The sequence below is a fragment of the Engystomops pustulosus genome, chromosome 11 (genome assembly GCF_040894005.1).
Source record: "Engystomops pustulosus chromosome 11, aEngPut4.maternal, whole genome shotgun sequence".
In the NCBI taxonomy this organism is placed as follows: Eukaryota; Metazoa; Chordata; class Amphibia; order Anura; family Leptodactylidae; genus Engystomops; species Engystomops pustulosus.
Genome location: NC_092421.1, coordinates 12,534,075 through 12,555,193, shown reverse-complemented (window position 1 = coordinate 12,555,193; position 21,119 = coordinate 12,534,075). Strand labels below are relative to the sequence as shown.

The window sequence follows — 21,119 nt, the reverse complement described above, 5'->3', positions numbered from 1 at the left end:
AGATTGCTGTGGAATAATGGAATTTTTTTTCTAGTTCTGGGAAGAAATTACAGAGAAACAATGATACCATCTCTGTACAGATCGTACGGTGTCTTATCCATAGGTCTACTGCTATTCGTACTGACCTTAATATAGGATTAAAGAGCCCTTATATTATTAAGGAAACCTATTAAGTTCATGTAATCTATAGTAGGATAGCCCTTGTTATGGCAAATCCTTTAGTCCCCGAAATCTTTTAGTTTCCATAATACGCAAATTTTCTAATGGAGGCTACTGGGGTGTGGAGTAGCCGGAGCAGAGGGTACACAGCACAGCTACTCCACGCCCCAGTAGCCACTTGTGATCTGCCTACCAATGCATCTTCAGTGTACAGGTCCTCGTAGCTGCGCGCACTTGTCTGCAAAGCCAGGTTCTGCGCATGTGCAGTAGCTCGAGCTCCGGAGCAAAGACTGTGCAGCCACCAGCCTGCGCATGTGCAGAACCCGGGTTTGCGGACGAGTGTGCACAGCTACGATGTGCTGCGCACTGAAGATAGATTGGTAGGTGGATCACAACAGGCTACTGGAGCATGGAGTAGCCAGAATACTGCCATGTGATCAGATATACACATGGGGTAGATGTTGCTAATGTAATGGGTAAAGGACATCACATGACATGTTGAGAACAGGCATGGGACATGGGGAGGTATAGATAGGAAGGGCCAGCCGAGACGGACACTGATGCCAGGTAATACAAGATAAAGTTGATTTATGGGGATGTAGAGGAAACGATTTTTAGCCAAAACAAGGGGTTACTGCCACCAGCTGTATTAAAATGCAGTGACAGATTCTCTTTAAACCATATCAAAATCGATTCTACAAGAGAGCCCATGTTTCACTGGTAACATTTTATGAAACCATTTGGACCAGGCTATACAATAGTATGCATTCTCTTTGTGGAGGGATCCCAAATATCTCTACACTATACTCCAAGAACATTTAGGATATCTTAAAAAAAAAAAAACACAGAGTCTACAGCTTTAATGCATCCCACAAATACATACACACCTCCCTGACACCCTCCTACACCAGACCGCAGACACAATGCACACAGATGTATGACGTCAGGCCGGCCTAGTCATCCTGTTGGACATGGATACTCCTCGCCTTACAATTTTCCAGAAGGGGCTTGTCCAATGGACTCTAGTACAACTGGTTTGTTTTGTGTTTGAGACCTCAGAGCACAGCGCTTCTCCTCTGCACCGAGTAAGAGCTGTAAAAGGCTTCTGCTTGGGTATAAGCAGAGTGGAGGTGATGGGGAGCATATTGTTGTTTATAAGGGTTGTCACCCTCTCCTCTCTGTGCTGGTGACATGCTTAAAGGGAGTTTGGTATACAACACTAGATGTCCTCTAGATGGTGTGCAGGGATCTCACTGCATATCTCACAGCATATCCCCTCCACTCTGCTCTCTGTAACTGCTGGAGCAGGCTTCTGGTTGCATATTACAGCACAGTGGAGGGGCTACGGCACAGTCCAATGTGAGGAGACTCCTCCAGTGTGAGTAGTCCAGATAAAATCCTGGAACAATAGATCAATTTTTCACGGTTCTGCTCTTACTAACACACAAAGGTATGGCTACACCAATCTCCAGGGCCAATAACTTACACAGTATACGGCTTTGTACGGTCACAACTACTAGAAGACTTCCTTTCACAAATGCTATAGGGATGAACAATAACGTAATGATCATCACATGATGGAAATTCAGCAAACAAATGGGCAATCAACTAATGTTCCTGACAACATCTGTTCTCACTCCCCTACCAGTCGGCCCACGTCAAAGGACCCCAAGACTATTCTTCAGCAATGCATAATTGCATGTTGGGAATTTTCCTTGCGTTAAAGGGTATGTCCACAGACGTAATCCCACGGGCATTATACCACATAGGCTGGAGATCAGTAAAAGTAAGCAGGGTTTCATGGTTCTCATCACATTTGCTAGTAGTAGGGCACAGCGGACGGAGCTGACAGTAAACAATACTTATTGTCCTCCCGGAGTATAATGAGTGCCTGACTCCCATCATTCACCAGGTTGTACAATACGCGGCCTGTGAACATTAGGAATGGAAATTGCTTTCTGTAAGCCGGTTTCATCAATCCATTGTGATTGGTATTCGCACCGTGCAGTGGTGGATGCGGCGCAGACGGTCAATACATGACCCCCTTCTATGTCCTTCACCACAGGCAATTAACCTCTAAAGCAACGGAGACTACAGGTACTAAGGCTGAAATACAAACCACGCCAAGACCATCCATACATTAACCTGAGCTACAGCGGATATGGTAGGGACCAAGGGGGGGATTTATCAAGGGAGTCTAAGAGTAGAACTGTCATAGTTGCCTGTAGGAACCAATCAGAACTGTGCTTTCAACTTCCCACAGCTGAACTGAAGCTGCGCTCTGATTGGTTGCCATAGGGAACTATCACAGCCCAGCTATAAGCCAACCACAAGATGAATATAGGACGGCCTCCATCTGCACTCCATATATAGGGACAACATATTGCTGTCATGCAGATTATTATTTCATGGCTCATCAGACAGACCCCGCCAACTTGTATGTGCATCTATGACCATCATCTCTAAGGGACACGGCTGGCGGTGACATCTGTCCGAGTCCCATTTATATACAATAGCAGATCTAAGCAAACATAAAATGCATTTACCACCGGGGACTGTGGCCATAAAAGCTTATCGTCGGACCATATTATTACGCTGCGGGTTATTATACAACCTGTATGTGACATTTAACATCACTTTTACTCCGGATTTTTAAGAAGTTCTTTTTAAAGAGAACCTGTCACCAGATTTTACCCCCTTAAACTACCAGCCCCCACAGGAAGGGTATGACATTTTTTTTCAGAATTCACTCTTATCTGAAACCTCTTATTTACTTATTAAGAAAACAAAAATTTGTCCAGAGACGAGAAAAGTTTAGACTCATTGGGGCTCATTTACTAAGGGTCCCGCGGACCGCACTTTTGACGGACATCCCGACGATTTCCGTTTTGCGCCGCTGGGACAGGGATTTAAAAGGTTTTTTTGGGGCACGCGATCGGATTTTGGCGCAATCGCGTCGGCTTTCATGCGACACAAATCGGTGGGGACTTGTTTGTCCGATGGATTCGGACAAACAAGTCAAGCACTTACATGCACCGGGAAGAAGAAGGTGAACTCCAGCGGACCTCAGCGGGGGAAGCGCCACACATGCAGGAAATTTGTACGCACGATCTTCGTGAATCGCGGCAGCGCTGAATCCTTGTTGGCAACGCACCCCGGGGATCGCAACGGGACGGTTAAGTAAATGTGCCCCATTATTTTGGATGCCCCTAAATTTACTTCTATAGCAACTACAAACCTGCTTACGGTGTCATATTAAAGATAAGAATTTCATCTTTCAGACTGCATCAGGATCGATATTCCTCAAGCTACAAAACCGGAGACACAGGCAGTTACAGACATAGTTGGAAACACGAGGTGCAGATAAAAATCTAATTTTTCCAGTTTTTTTCTTTACCTGCCTGCATCTTTGGTATGCAGCTCACAAAATCAAAGGTCTGCTGCGATCTGAAAGATAAGATTCTTATCTTTAATATGCTACCAGCACCGTGTTTCTAGGTTCTATATCAGCATAGATAGACGTCTGAATGAAACTACCCCTCCAGCCTCTAAACTAACTCATCTCAGGCAAATGTGACTCTCTTCTGTTCATTTTCACAGGACTTTGGAAGACATTTTCTATAGTTAAACGGGTGACGTTTCGCTTAGAAGAGGGTATTCTTGAAGGCATATTTCACACCCTACCAAAGAGCGATAGCCTGTAATACAAAAAAATTTGAATGATACTAAATATATTGGTGATTCCTTCGGTCATACACTCTTTTGTCCTTTTTTTGTCTCATGTAATAGATAAGACTGAGAAAAATACAAAGAAATCTTCCAAATGTCCACATCCCCTTCCCTGCCGTGTGACAGATCGTAAGACAACCAGCTGCAGCAGGAGCCTCCCCGTGGGACAAAACGTGAATGTCACTTTACCACGCGCACATTTCAACAAACAATAAAGAAGTCTGATGTATTCAAATGAGGATCTTACTCTCAGAGTGTGAATTCAATGCGGTCTGAAGGCTGTTGTATGGAGACATAGCTCCTGTGACTCACCGATTCCCCCTACCCACTCCGTAGACTTCTATATAACCTGATTTCTCAGTGACCTTCTGTCTGTCTTGCTCAGACCGGGGATAAGAGCCACAATGAGAGCTGATAAATATTACAAAGTTTCTTGTGGTCACTTGCGCTATTGATTTATGCAAAGTTTAGTTGAAGGTCAGTGACCATTTAACCTTTACACTTCACTGAGCTTTACCCATCTTGTAGGCCAACAGTGGAACAGATTAACCTCTGCGAGACTGTGTTTGCCAGTCCATAGCCTGATCCAAACACAAAGGACAACTATATAATCGCCTCCTCTTTTTTTAAGTTTACTATTCCTTTAAGAGTAGGATCATTGTAGTGCTTTTCCAACAAATATTAACAAAAAATCCAGCCTCCGGAATACGGTTTGTTTAATAAAGTGACACAGAGATTGACTGGTTCAGCCTAAATAAATACAATAGCAGCAGTAGTCTGTTTACACAGCACTGAGTACCACGCTGCTTCCACATAGAAAATCCTGCACCAAGATGTCGAAACTGCAGAGCCTTGGCCTCCCAGACTTCAGATTCAGAAAATCTTGGCTGGGGAAGCGGCATGATTCACACAAGGGCAGAGCTGTCTGGGCAGAATTTCTCGGTTTGGATAATGACCTCAGAGCTTCGCTGAAGCCACATCATCCACAATGTGTCAAACTGATTTGTTGATTCAGAACAAGGACGATGATTACTTTGCAGCATGTGGAATGGAAAAGCTTTAAATTCCGCCCTCCCTACAAAATAAACCTGGGGGGAAAAAAAACATAGAACATTAAAAAATAAATCCATGGGCGATCTATAGAATGGCTACAAAATGAACTATAGCAGAAATCTAAATAGTCTCAGTGTCAACCACAGAGACCCGCCAATAAGAGGGTAGACACAATAAGCAAGTTTAGCTCGGAGTATATAACATGCCTTAAAGAGCATAGGTGACGTCGCTACGTGCACCATGTGTATTGTCCCTACGGAGTGACGTCACCGCGTGTATTGTCCCTACGGAGTGACGTCACCGCGTGTATTGTCCCTACGGAGTGACGTCACCGTTTGTATTGTCCCTGAAGAGGGGCGTCACCGCGTGTATTGTCCCTACGGAGTGACGTCACCGCGTGTATTGTCCCTACGGAGTGACGTCACCGTTTGTATTGTCCCTGAAGAGGGGCGTCACCGCGTGCGCCGTCCCCGCGGAGCGACGTCCCCGCGTGCCTTGACCCCGCGGAGTGACGTTACCGCGTGCGCCGTCCCCACGGAGCGACGTCACCGCGTGTGTTATCCCTGTGGAGCGACGTCACCGCGTGTATTGTCCCTGTGGAGTGACGTCACTGTGTGTATTGTCCCTGTAGTGTGTAAAGTGCCATCTAGGCACGTTATGGTAAGTAAGTGGGTTTTGGTTGGAGCAGTAAAAGGTTCACCATCACTGCACTATAACATAGTAGTGACACCTACAGAAATAACAGTATTCTCCCTGCCTCCCCTGCAGGCACATGCACACCTGGCTATGGATGCCACTGGACACTAGTTGGTGGCCTATCTCCCCTAAGAACAAAACAATATGGCCTACAATGGTCTAATCTTTATGGCCACTACAGGTATTTACAAGTGTTTAGAAGCTGCAGGTCCATGTCCTGCTCTCCCCCCTGTAGGAAGCAGATGAGAAATTGTTCTCCTGGAAGATGAGTGACTTCATACCGTTATGGAAAGCAATATTCTAGGCAGGCCATTGCCTGTTGAAGTATGTTTAAACAACCACTCCAAAAGCTCTTATACTACTTCAAAATTTCCATGTTCTCACCCTTTGTGTCGTAAGTGACCATACAGCTCCTGGCACACACACACATAGGAATGCAATGGAGGATAGGTACGAAATCATATTATAGGGGTGGGGGGGAAGGACAGGGAAGGTCAGGGGCAAGATGTGGGAGGAGATCCATTACTGACCCTGCTAGGGGCTAGGGATAACTCTGCAATGCTTTAAAATACATAGACAAAGGCAGAGAAGTAAATGGGAGATGATAATAAATATCCAATTCCTGCTCATCTCCATAACTGTCCTCATCTCCTGTTCTGTGGCTCAAGAACCAAGACTCTGATGCCACCTGCAAGATAAGATTCTTCTCTTTAATATGACGCCAAAACCAAAGTGACGCAGCCCCTGCAGCTTCTAAACTTGACTCCTCCAAATATATGACTTTTACCTGTTCATTTTCACATGACTTTGGGGAAGATTTTATTTAATACATTTATATTAAAGACATTTTATATCCTACCTGATGGCGCTGCTAGTTTATTGGGGTAAAACTAGGGTGACAGATTCCCTTCAAGGACAATACATAATAAAATGACCTGTCTGCACTTCTGACATCTCTGAATCAATAAATAATAATCCTAATTACAGTATATTTTCTTCTTACATTACACCGTGCCATTCCTCCGTTATTCCTCCTAAAATTTTAAGGATAAAATCGACACTAAGGTGTTACCATTCCTTTTGTCGAAAAGGGTGAATTCATGTCTACATTTAGTACGGATTGGGCAGTAGGAGTGAACACACCCCTCCAGGAACCATTTGTCAATTTATGGGGTTTGACCGCACACGTTTGCCGCGACTCTAATGATACGATTGGTAATCGCAATAATTTTCCCAAACTTCATCTCCCATTGGTTATCACTAAAAAATAATTGAGCGAATGCCTGGAAAAGGAGTGCTTGAGCTCATCCATTATTCACGTCTCCTCACAGCTGCTGATGCAAACTGATTTGGCATGGAGATCTTCCAGTTTCTGACTCGAGAAGCAAAACAACATTCAAAGTTACAGAGAACTTTATAAGCGGAATTACAACTACATGTAACTGCTACCCCTATGGCGTAACTGCTACCCCCATGGCGTAACTGCTACCCCCATGGCGTAACTGCTACCCCCATGGCGTAACTGCTACCCCCATGGCGTAACTGCTACCCCCATGGCGTAACTGCTACCCCCATGGCGTAACTGCTACCCCCATGGCGTAACTGCTACCCCCATGGCGTAACTGCTACCCCCATGGCGTAACTGCTACCCCCATGGCGTAACTGCTACCCCCATGGCGTAACTGCTACCCCCATGGCGTAACTGCTACCCTTGTGTTACAAAACTTACCGTTCCATAAACTCAGGTAACAATTTGACTTCAAAACTTTTAGGCTTTGGAGTCAAAGGGACCTGCTTGTAACATTTATATTTATATATATATATAATATATGTCCCAAGCAGGTCCCTTTGACTCCAAAGTCCAAGGGTGATGCCACACTGGGTGTTTTTGGTCCGTTTTAGAGTATGCATTTTCAGTCAGTTTAAAAATGCACGCATTTTTAAAACGCATCCGTTTTGACCGTTTAGCATGCATTTTGCTGCTTAGGACCTGTTAATCTATTAAGATAATTGGGGAAAATGGACATGCTCTAAAACAGACCAAAAACGCCTAGTGTGGCATCACCCTAAAACTTTTGGAGTCAAATATATATATTTAAAGGGATCGCCCTGGGACAATCTTCTATGCAATATAAGCATCAGCGAGTCTACAGTAAAATACTTAATCTATGCCTCTACTACATCTAGTAGGACATGGTAGTGATACATAACCAGATTACCATGGAAATCTGGATAGTGTTTGCTAGTGGAAAAAATTTTTTTCCCTTTCTACTGTTGACCCAAATTTTATTTTCACTTGAAATCTATCTACAAATCAATGACATGACAGCTCGGATCAGGACAGAGTGTGTACAACAGATGGCCAAGCTCAATTATTAACCAAGTGGGTAAACTACAAGAGAGACTGCTCCCTACAAACACATCCCTCTCTGACACTGGATTGTGGGATTGGTTTATCACCGGCTGTCAATAGATTATATACAGGATGGATCATGGGAAGGAACTGCCCAAAATTCACACTGATGGTTCTGTTTGGGTGTCCTGTGCACTTTGGTGCTCTCTGGGGGTAGCACAATCTTACTATATAGTGTGTTTATGTATCTGCACTGTCCTCTTAAAGGTGATCTGTCAACTTTCATCCGTCACTGTGTTGGGGCACAATCATCCGACAATTTACTCAGAGGAATTACAGAGGAACAGCAGAAAACAAGAATTCTAAGAATTGTTCTTTCATGAAGATTACAAGTATTTTCTAAATCCGCTATGTCAGGGGAAGTGACGGGTCCTCTTATGCTGTGGATAGAGCTCGAAATATGCAATGCAGGTTTCCAAAGCAACCGCATCCATAGAAAGCCTACATCTCTGCGGATACATAATACGAGCCAAGGTCCTTTTCGTGCCGTACTATTGCCGGCACATTCCCTATTATAATACCATTTCCTACTCCATTGTAGAGCCTTTATATTTCTAACAAAAGGAAAAAAAACTTCTTTCACCCACATCTGCAGAGTTGTAGGAAGCTTCCTCCGCTTTCATTGCTGAGAATCAAACGATAAAGAGAAATATCAAGGTAAAAAAAAATTAAAAAACAAAATATATCGCGCCTGGAGGTCCTGGTCCGGGGGACTGTCATTAGTAAGAATGACGGGGGTGTAATTATCGTAGTGGACATGACGAATGAACAGACTAGTAACCGGTGATGGATCTATAAAGCAGCAGGACAATCAGCTGATCATCGGACTGACTGCAGTATGAGAATGGGATACACTAGAGAAACCAATATGACATTTTCGACAGGAAAAGCTGGAAAAACTTTTTCCCCAAGCTCCATGAAAACCCAAGCTCCCAGGTAATGGCCTCACATCAGATGACTACTTGACAAATGGAGCGTGAAGACAAAAGGGCCTTGGCCCTGATCTCCGCCCAGTGTAATGCTAATGACAAGAGCTCATTTAGACAATTACATATATACACTGGAATGATGTCAATAGTGCTGAAACACAATAGTGCCGGTTAAAGATTAACTATCACAACAGATCGGGGTTCTCGAACGGAAAGTATTCATTAGTAGTGAGGAACCAAACCAGAAATCAGTAGTCCTGTCATCCATCATCCCTACAGCACTGCTGCCCTTATTTATCTCAGAATATCTATATCTATATATCTATCTATATATATCTGTATTTGTGCTCCATACATTGCACTACTTCCAGGTATAATGGACTGATCGGATCGCTAAGATGAGGAACACTGACAGTGACATCTGTCAACAAGAAAGAGCCAGATCCTTCCAAATCTACCATCAATATCAGTATGATAAAGTAGGTGCACTTATAGATCCAGGCACTGTGACTGTTCTTATACGTATTTGTTATCCATCACCTCCTTTCTTCTAAAATCAACTTTTAAAATATGCCAATTACCCAGAAGGGCTCCAGGAGCCCCTCCATGTTGTAGTATCGCAGACTCTTAGGCTACATTCACACGACCGTAAGGAGGACATATATACCGCCGATATATGTCCTCCATAGACGGCAATGGGCGTACGGCGCCCTATGGGAGCGGTACGGTGCAGCATGCGTGCGGCACCGTACCGCTCCGTAACCAGGAAAAAGATAGGACCTGTCCTAACTTTACCCGTAATACGGCGCCGTGCGCCATTACTTCATATGGAGAGGGGCAGGGGTGAGCTGCGCTCACCTCCTCCTCCTCCTCTCCCCGTACACTGCCATTGCCTGCTACGGTACGGTACGGGCGGGCCACGGCAGTGTGAATATAGCCTTACACTGTGCAGGAGCACTTTCCCCTCCCACTGTGCGCTGAAACGTCCTCTTGTGCAGTGAAATTACATCAGGCAGAAAGAGGTGGGAAGTGCTGAGGGAGCAGGGGCGAGGGGGAGACCCCTGTAACAGCCTGTGAAGCTGCAATATGGAAGGACCCTGGTAACACCCACAGGAGCCCCTTTAGGCTCAGTCGCAGAATTTTACAAGTTGATTTTAGAAGGAAGAAGGCAGTGGATAAAAAAATCACAGTGTCTGGATCTATGAATAGGTGTCCCTAGTTTATCCACGCTGGATTTTGATGGTGGGATTTGCTTTCCAGCAGCGTGTGGTGCATTCTTCCTCTCCTCCACACTCATGCAGCTTTGTCCCCCTTCCTGTCATGTGCATTGAGCAGGCAGGGGAGGGGGACGGCGTGGAGGAGAGAAATTAATGCATGAGGAGACAGAGACACAAGCACACACAGGCTGCAGCTGCCCACCATATACCCCAGACTCCCCACATGCTGCAGGCAGGAAGCCAGGTAATGTGAATTAACGTTTTATTAAGTACTGAAATGACTCAGAATGCCGATGAAGGCATTTTTAAAATCAACGTAGCATAGGCTATTGGATGCTGTCTCCAGATACAAATGGCATTCCTGGTGACAGGTTTGCTTAAAATTGACGTTTTGAAAGGAAAAAAGGTGAGTATAAGGGTCACAGTAAATAATGCTGGATACGTAACTAGATTACAGAATTTCGAAAACAGAAAACTCTGTATGCACAATGTATCCAGGATCTACTACGCTGGTTATATTGGAGCAATAATAATAATAATAATGCTTTAGCATTATTATAGCGCCATCAAATTCTGCAGCGCTGTACAGATCAATGATGAGTCTTCTGTGCCTTTAAGTACAAGTTGTGCGGTTATGCGGCAGCTATATAAAACACAGTTTTTTTTCTGCTGCCAACATTGTGGTTGCAAATACTACAGGACCCCTACAGAGGTCTTAGGGGGTCCCTGTCTGAAAAATGGTGGAATGAGGGGACCGCTACAGTACTACATTCAGGTCATTCCTACATAATGACTGACGTGATCAGAAGTGTGCCATGTGACCTAAGGCTTGTTACTACCATCACGCTCATGTGGATGTTAGAAGTAGGGCAACCAGACTTGGGGAAACGACCACAATCTGTCCGGTCTATAAACATTATAGAAGACAAGAAGTTTCTTCAGTGCTAAACTTTCACCCACAACCTCCATAAGATGCAAGCGCCTAGCACGTTACTAAAAGCCAATTGTGAGCCACTGCTGGGCGCCCTGCAGAAAATACCCGGCAATAGGGCACAGCCACATAAAGCCTGACTGTTCAAGCCCCGCACCTGCTGTGCCACTACAGCGGCCAACGTCTCTCCATGCCCCAACTACTGGAGCTCAGTAATTGAAGTGCCAAGCGGCAGCCTCCTAATGAACCAATGTACCACCGGGCACAATAAGAAAGCGCCAATTACTATTATGTCCTTGTTGCTCATTTCCATTCCGTCTATGCTTTCCCTGACAAGTCACAATGACTCTTACTTTTCCATTATCCTGTGTTTGGTGGGGGATGTGAAGCCTGCTGCTTATGTATTGTCATACAGACATGGTGCTACGTCCTATGTCTGCAAATTATATCACGCAGCGTTTCATTTACAAGAGTAAAAGATTATTCCTTAACGTGAAGCTTTCAGATATTTACCGTACTAATGTAATATTTAAAAGCAAGATATGACCATGGGAGGGAACCCCCACTCTGTGATGTAAAGTTTGACATGCCAGGGTCCCGATGAAGAAGGTGGGGGTCCCGATGACTGCATCCGGACACAATGGGCGAGATTTATCAGAAGTGTCTGTGAGCAGATCTGTTCTAGTTGTACATGTGGGTGTGATCATCAGGACTCCTGGTGGATAGGTCTTGTGGTCCTAGTCGATATGCTGTACTCCTAGGAGCAAATGTGAGGCCCCTGATGATCTCATAAAGAAACAATGATCAGGAATCCTCTGTGTGTAGACACTGGATGTGAGTGGAGTTATCAGGACTCTCTGTGTCCTCCTACGAGTCCTCTCAGGAGTCACTCTGCTTACCAAGAAACCTGTAAATTGAAACCTATAGATTGCAGCAGCTTAGCAAGATATGACAGATAGAACAATAAATATATCACTCAATAGGTTCACATTCACAATTCAATATATTCAGCTCAGCCTCCATTAAAGGAATCAATATCCATACATATAATGGCTTTATATCACAATATAGGATCCTTCCTTCTCCATCGATCCAGGTTCCTCTTTTACAACCGCACAACTATCTGACCCAATAGCAATGTCAAATTCAACTTCTGAAATGCAGCTACATTTCAGATCAGGATATTTTATTGACTGCAGTTTTCTCCTCCTTTGCCTACTTATTTTGATAGATATGTCTCGACAGGAGACAATTTTTTTTCCCCTTGCCTTGCTGGACTCAATGGAGTCTGTCATTAGAAGAGGAAATATTGGACGTGCAGAAACCTTGGCTACCTGACGGCTCACATACAGTAGGCATCACCAAGTATGGTGCCAATATGGAGAGGCATCTCTGCACATGTGTCGCTGTGAAAACAGACAGTGTATATGTTATGCTGGAAATGCAAGTATGGAATAATTTCCCTGCTTCAGATCTGAGAGACGCTTTCCCTATATACAGCTGCATTAACATGACAAGCCAATGCTGGGAACAGATGTCTGACTTGATCTATTCTGTGCATTGATAATGCCTCCTCTGAGGAGTCTGGGGGCAAATCATACAAAAGCGAGTCCAACCCATAGCTGAGGAGACGAGTCACATTACGATTTAGAGAAGCGCACAGATTTTTGGAGTAAACTTTCGATAGAAAATGAGATATTGCACAGCTTTGTGCTATAGGAGTTTCCTATCCTCAGGATAGATGATCAGTATCAGACTGGAAAGCATCTGATCTACACATGATCTATGGCGTATATAGAAGGCATTCATCAGTGAGATATACATTAAAGAGGTTTTCCAACCAAACAAGTTAGGCCCCATCTACAGGATAGATCATAGATCACAAGAAAGGGGGGGGGGGGGGTCAGACGGGGTCCAAGATCCATCGGACCATCGTTCTCGTGACCGCCACTGATCAGCGAGTTAGGCCCTATCCCAGCAAGTTAGGCCCTATCTTGTGGGCAGGGCCTAACTTGTTTGGTGGGAAAACCCCTTTAAGTTGGGAAACCAAAATACCTATATCACAAACAATGTGAATGAACGGCAGCTCATAAACAGCCGTCATTCATCGAAATCCACCATCGTGGAAAAAAAACTAACACCCATAAGCAGCGATTCCACACAAGGACCGTTATATTTACACTGAACGAAAGGGTCATTAAAATTCCCACTCACCAAAGCAGGCCACTGGATTTGCTTGACCTTTGATCCCTGAGCCTGGCTGGGGTCTTTCTTCTTCGCCCAGACCAGCTGGAACTCCACAAAAAAGGCTGTAAAATCTTCATACACCTTCACCCATTCTCGTTTATCCCATTCTAAGTCATCAAATTCCACGTATACCTAAAAATAGAGAGACACAAAATAGAAAATACACATTAGTAAGTCGCCTTGTGAAACCCAATTTCAATGGCATCACGTGGTTTGAGTTATGGCTGAAGCAGTGAAACAAATCTTATCGCTTGAAATGTAAGAAAAAAAGTCATTTAAGTCCAAATAAACCTTCACAGTGTGAGACATCTAAACCCTATGCAGGGGGTAACAGAGGGAAAGGGAATACAGAAACAAAGGGCACAGATTCCATCGAGGGCGACTTTTGAAACACGCACTTTATAAACACACATCTGTAGCCATAAAGTGAACTTGTCACAAGGGTTAAAGGCCCACGACATGTTATCTAGGACAGCGATCTAAAAAAGAAGACACCCAGAAACAAAGGAAACATGAGATTTATGAATACCCCAAATATTGGGCAAGGGGCCCCATTCTTAAGGCTATGCCTGCTATATTGGATAAAGGGAAGATTTTCCCAATTGGTGATAGTGATTAGTGATGATTGTCAGGTAATAGACAACCTGAGGGTGAAGACACACATGGCGTTTTTGGGCCGTTTTTACTAAGAGCGTTTTCAGATAGTTAAAAACGCATCAGTTTTTTAAAAACGCATGCGTTTTTGTCCGTTTTTCATTGCGCAATTTCGGAAAACCGGACAAAACGATCTGAAAACGCACTTAGTAAAAACGGCCCAAAAGCGCCATGTGCGTCTTCACCCTGAGGGTGCGGTCACACGTCGCGTTTACTGCATGCGTTTAAAAACGCATGGCTACAGCTGAAGGGAGATTTGCCTAATTAAACAGCTGTTAACGCATGCGTTTTGTAAACGCAGGTGTTAACAACTGTTTAATTAGGCAAATCTCCTTTCAGTTGTAGCAATGCTTTTTTAAACGCATGCAGTAAACGCGACGTGTGACCGCACCCAGAAAGGTCTCTGAAATCAATTGCCACAATTGCATTTGCTTTCTGGGTGCGGTCACATGTTGCGTTTAACGCATACGTTTAAAAATGCATTGCAACAGCTGTAGAGAGTTTTGCCTAATTAAACAGCCGTTTACACTTGCAGTTTTGCCTAATTAAACAGCCGTTTACACTTGCGTTTACAAAACGCAAATGTTAACGCTTGCGTTTTGTAAACGCAAGTGTTAACAGCTTTTTAATTAGGCAAAACTCTCTACAGCTCTTGCAATGTGGTTTTAAACGTATGCGTTAAACGCAACGTGTGACCGCACCCTCTGTCTTGAGCTCCATTAGTTATAGATTTTCATGAAGGTTCAATAATTAGATCCAGCGCCTTCAGCTCTGTGTTCAGCACCATGGACAACACGTCAACTATCTGTGCATCCCTGGGAATGGTCCCAGTTGTCCTTGTTATAACTTTATTTGTTGAGAACTTTTGAATCACACAAGATTTGGAAAACCTCACTGCAATTTTTCAGATAATTCTGGCATGCCCTCCTTAATATTAGAAACATGGAAGCTTTCAGAAGCCCGTCAAGTATTGCTAGCTGGGGTGTTTGGATATTGCATTTTCCTCCTAGTTTCCGAAATAAACTGGTTTCCTGGGCCTTGCTACTCACCATGTATATTCTGGGAGATTCAGTATTACACAAAAAAAAAAATGGGCTTTTCATTAACCTCCCCACCATAGAATCCTAGTGTCCTGCCATAGACATCAGACCAAACGACAGGAGAAGCTGACACCATTGTAAAATATACCCATTACCATAGGCAATTCCATCCGCCTTCACATAATTCCATTATAGTAAATAGTAATATTATAAATGACCCTCAAGCAACCTGAAATCGGCACGTCAGGGGTCATTGTGCGTCTAACACAAAGTCATGCGGTGGCGCTTTAATTAAAACCAATTAGCCCATTGTTTGCCAGGAAAGAGCTTTGCTTTGCAGTAAGACGTTGCCCGGCGTGTTGATTTCAAATGCAAAAATAAAATGATCCATATCCAGACAGATTACCAAATAGGAATGTCAGGAATTAGCAATGGTTTCCTTGGGTATCGCTTGTCTAGTGAGGAGACTGAATGCATTAGCGAGAGTGTATGAGGCAGGCCAAATGTCCCTCTGGGCACAGAGACCGAAAATAGCTCAGCTAAATAGAAGGGAAAACCTCGGATGAGAAGAGAAGTCGCATCTTATTCCAGAACATGGAAGGGTCAGGGACTAGAACAGAAAACATATATACAATGGCGCTGAATGTGCATCAATTTACTCTCTACTACAAAATTGTATATTTAGTTTAAGGGCAAATTCAGACAGGGGAAAAAAAATATTTAAAAATAATAAAAATTAAAAATCACAGATTACATAGAAAACCCACAAAGGCCGAGCCGGTGCTGGTCCACATGTGGCTCCCTCATGTATGCACCACGCTGCCAATTCCCACTGAAAGCAGCAAGATGCAGAATATACAAGATTTCTGGTGCAGAATACGCCCCCAAATCGCAGCAGAACATGCGGAATTCAACCGTTGCAATGCTATGATTAAACATCGCCCCCTATTGGAAATAGCATGTGAAGGACAACATTTTTTTCCTGTTAATATGGAATTAACCCCCCACCCCCCCACTCCCGGTAATGATTAGTCCAGCTATGTGCACAGACATCTGTGAGGGTATCCACAGAGCGGCGCTTTCCTCCTCCCCCACTTTGGCTGGTATGTTCTGTGGGAGAGAGCGGAGAATGCAATCCCCTGACAATCACCTGTCACTGTCAGCTGGAATGACCTCAATTCTACCCACATGGCGAAAACACTAAACAATGCGCCTCTCATGCAATGTGGGAAACGATCCTGACATGGACAGCGTCCTGGACTGCGAGCCAAAGGCTGTCAGATTCTGCTCACGGGAGGAACAAATACATATTACATAGAGAAATACTACAGTATAAGAGGATATTGGAGAACAATAGGCTCTCAACTCTAGCAACCAAGACCAGGTAGCTGCGGTAAAGGCAAAATAATATCATGGAACGGCTGGACCTGCTGTTACATCAATTATCAATTTCTGGGGGTCCCAGCAGTCAGACCCTCACTGTTCAGCGGCATATTCCCCTATCCTGTGGATATCAGATAATTACAACCAGTTTAATTGTAGCTGTATGTCATGATTAAGAAAACTAAAATAACAGAAGTTATGGGAACCAGGTATTTGCAGGTGGGCCGATACATTTTGGATCAGGAAACATTTAACCCCCCCTTCTTAATATGTGAGAACAGGTCTCCACCTTACGAGAGAGGTTTGTCTTCCTCTAGATTAACATGTAAGGATTCAAGGTTGGAGCAGATGGTCTGATATTTTTCCTTATTATAAATGTAACCAGTTAATTTCTAGAATAAAAAAAAAAACAACAGGATTCCAAGCGCAAGGATTTCCTTCTCCTTCCAGTCCAGATCCATACCTATAAGCACTGAGGGAAGTATTATATTCAATGACATAAAGCCCCCATCTATGAGACCACCAGCCCGCGCTATTTATACTCCCTGCAGTTCTGGCTATGAAGGTCTTCACCTTCTACAGGAAAGAAATTCCTCTTTAAATCAAGTCTAAATTTAGCCCCATCTGCCAGTGTGTCACCTAACACGACTGTGTCTGCCACCGAAGATACGGCAACATCTTTTATTTTGGAAGCAACATTTGCACAAAAGACACTACAGGGCCTGATGTATCCGTCTGAGCGGCCTAAATATAACTACTGGGGGAAGCTTACACAAAGGAGAAACCATCACATCAACCTTCACAGCCGCATTAGGTGTTGTGTGAAAGCCCCGGGCTTCTTCACTTGTTACATTATATTGGACTTTACACTAAATCTCACTTTCAGATTAAGGGTTAATTTTTTATTTCCTGTTGCTTATTTTAGCGCTGTCATATTCCATGCCCCTGGCAGGAGTCACACACTTATCAGCCTTCCTACCAAACAAGGTGAACAATCCAAATGCCATTACACTTCATTACAAAATATAACATAATCATAGTAAAGGAGTCTTTAAAAACTTACATTTCCTCTTCATACCTACATGAAAGAGTGTAACATGCTCAGAGTCCAATGTATTCACGAGCAGAACACTCCCCCTACCTCTCAGGAAGGTGACTGACAGTCTACAATAACCTTACACTTATTATTCATACTTGCCTACAAGAAAGAATACAACATACTCATAGTTTATGAGTCCAATGTATTCACAAGGGGAGAACACTAACCGTCTGCAATAACCTTACACTCATCATTCATACATACATACCTACCTACAAGAAAGAATACAACATACTCATAGTTTATGAGTCCAATGTATTCACAAGGGGAGAACACTAACCGTCTGCAATAACCTTACACTTATTATTCGTACATACCTACCTACAAGAAAGAATACAACATACTCATAGTTTATGAGTCCAATGTATTCACGAGGAGAACACTCCCCCTACCTCTCAGGAAGGTGACTGACAGTCTACAATAACCTTACACTTATTATTCATACTTGCCTACAAGAAAGAATACAACATACTCATAGTTTATGAGTCCAATGTATTCACAAGGGGAGAACACTAACCGTCTGCAATAACCTTACACTTATTATTCGTACATACCTACCTACAAGAAAGAATACAACATACTCATAGTTTATGAGTCCAATGTATTCACGAGCAGAACACTCCCCCTACCTCTCAGGAAGGTGACTGACAGTCTACAATAACCTTACACTTATTATTCATACTTGCCTACAAGAAAGAATACAACATACTCATAGTTTATGAGTCCAATGTATTCACAAGGGGAGAACACTAACCGTCTGCAATAACCTTACACTCATCATTCATACATACATACCTACCTACAAGAAAGAATACAACATACTCATAGTTTATGAGTCCAATGTATTCACAAGGGGAGAACACTAACCGTCTGCAATAACCTTACACTTATTATTCGTACATACCTACCTACAAGAAAGAATACAACATACTCATTGTTTATGAGTCCAATGTATTCACGAGGAGAACACTCCCCCTACCTCTCAGGATGTTGACTGACAGTCTGCATTTCATATGTCCTTTCATATAGCCTACATGTAATCTATATACTCTTGGCTCACTCATCTACAGGATTCCTAAGTAGAAAATATTTTGTTCCATAAAAGGACCCATGTACCCGTTTCCATTCACCATTAATGATGAGACTGAAAACATTTTAGCAAATAAAATAAATAATACCGTAAAGCCTATCTTTCTCTCATTGTAAACTTAAACAGGGCTTCCTTCATTGCATAGTCAGTCTTCAAGGTGTGAATATCGCTGCAGGAAACGGATGACGCTCTGCGATCCCGGCTTACAAATTTTCAGCACGCCATATCTGCTTGTGACACGGCCGGGCCGCTGGATGGATTAGACATTGTGCAGGCGGAGAAGGTGATGGGAGGTGAAACACTATATGGCTTTCTTCTCGCCACGGTCACATGAATGAGGTGCGGGAGCCACCTGTCTTGTAGCGCGCAGCACACAATGAGAATAAATATTGAATGAAGGCTACAGATACCTCCCAGCAAATATCAGACAGCCCTGCTAGCTCACAGACAGCTGCACTCCAAACACTCCAAAGAATCTGATCCCAGTAACACAAAAATATATCTCCATACTGCGAAGGCCTGTGACCGCATAAAGAAAACTGTAGAAGATTAAATCCCACTATACAGACGGTCCCCTACTTAAAGGAAACCTACCATTTCAAATGGTAGGTGTAAGCGGTAAGTACAGAGCACCAGCTCAGGGTGAGCTGGTGCCGGTGCTTACTTTCCTTAGTGTTATTAACCTCTGTATCGCGGTTTTAACACTATTTAAAGTTTATAGCAGAAGCTGCTTCGGCGCTGCGCGTGCACGATCATGCGCCCGCCTACATAGGAAGTGAAGGAGACGTTGAAATGGTAGGTTTCCTTTAAGGACACCCGACTTACAGAAGACCCCTAGTTAAAGGCGGACCCCTGGTGAAGCTCTCTGGTTGTTACTATAGTCCCAGATTGCAATAATCAGCTGTAAGGTGTCTGTAATGAAGCTTTATTGGAAATCCTTGGTCCAATTACAGCAAAAAATTTAGAAAATAAAATTTTGTCTGGATCTACAATTATAAAATATACAGATTCAAATTCAACTTAAGAACAAACCCAAGGAACCTATCTTGTATGTAACCTGGGGACTGTGTGTATATGCATATATATTATATATATATATATACATATACAGTATATATATATATATACATATACAGATTATATATATATATATACATATACAGTATATATATATATATACATATACAGTATATATATATATATATACATATATATATATATACATATACAGTATATATATATATATATACATATATATATATATACATATACAGTATATATATATATATATACATATATATATATATACATATACAGTATATATATATATATATACATATATATATATATACATATACAGTATATATATATATATATACATATATATATATATACATATACAGTATATATATATATATATACATATATATATATATACATATACAGTATATATATATATATATACATATATATATATATACATATACAGTATATATATATATATATACATATATATATATATACATATACAGTATATATATATATATATACATATATATATATATACATATACAGTATATATATATATATATACATATATATATATATACATATACAGTATATATATATATATATACATATATATATATATACATATACAGTATATATATATATATATACATATATATATATATACATATACAGTATATATATATATATATATACATATATATATATATACATATACAGTATATATATATATACATATATATATATATACATATACAGTATATATATATATATATACATATATATATATATACATATACAGTATATATATATATACATATATATATATATACATATACAGTATATATATATATATATACATATATATATATATACATATACAGTATATATATATATACATATATATATATATACATATACAGTATATATATATATATATATACATATATATATATATACATATACAGTATATATATATATATATACATATATATATATATACATATACAGTATATATATATATATATACATATATATATATATACATATACAGTATATATATATATATATACATATATATATATACATATACAGTATATATATATATATATACATATATATATATATACATATACAGTATATATATATATATATACATATATATATATACATATACAGTATATATATATATATATACATATATATATATATATACATATACAGTATATATATATATATATACATATATATATATATACATATACAGTATATATATATATATATACATATATATATATATATACATATACAGTATATATATATATATATACATATATATATATATACATATACAGTATATATATATATATATACATATATATATATACATATACAGTATATATATATATATATACATATATATATATATACATATACAGTATATATATAT

General features: G+C 41.3%; 1 protein-coding gene across 2 annotated transcripts in view; it reads right to left on the bottom strand.

Moving 5' to 3' along the window:
* Positions 1-21,119, bottom strand: part of JMJD1C (jumonji domain containing 1C) — a 198,287-nt gene that overhangs the window by 115,947 nt on the left and 61,221 nt on the right. For both annotated transcript variants that reach the window (XM_072129490.1, XM_072129489.1), the window contains exon 2: positions 13,342-13,506. In XM_072129490.1, coding sequence (XP_071985591.1) covers positions 13,342-13,506 — 165 coding nt within the window. The remainder of the gene's footprint in view (positions 1-13,341; positions 13,507-21,119) is intronic.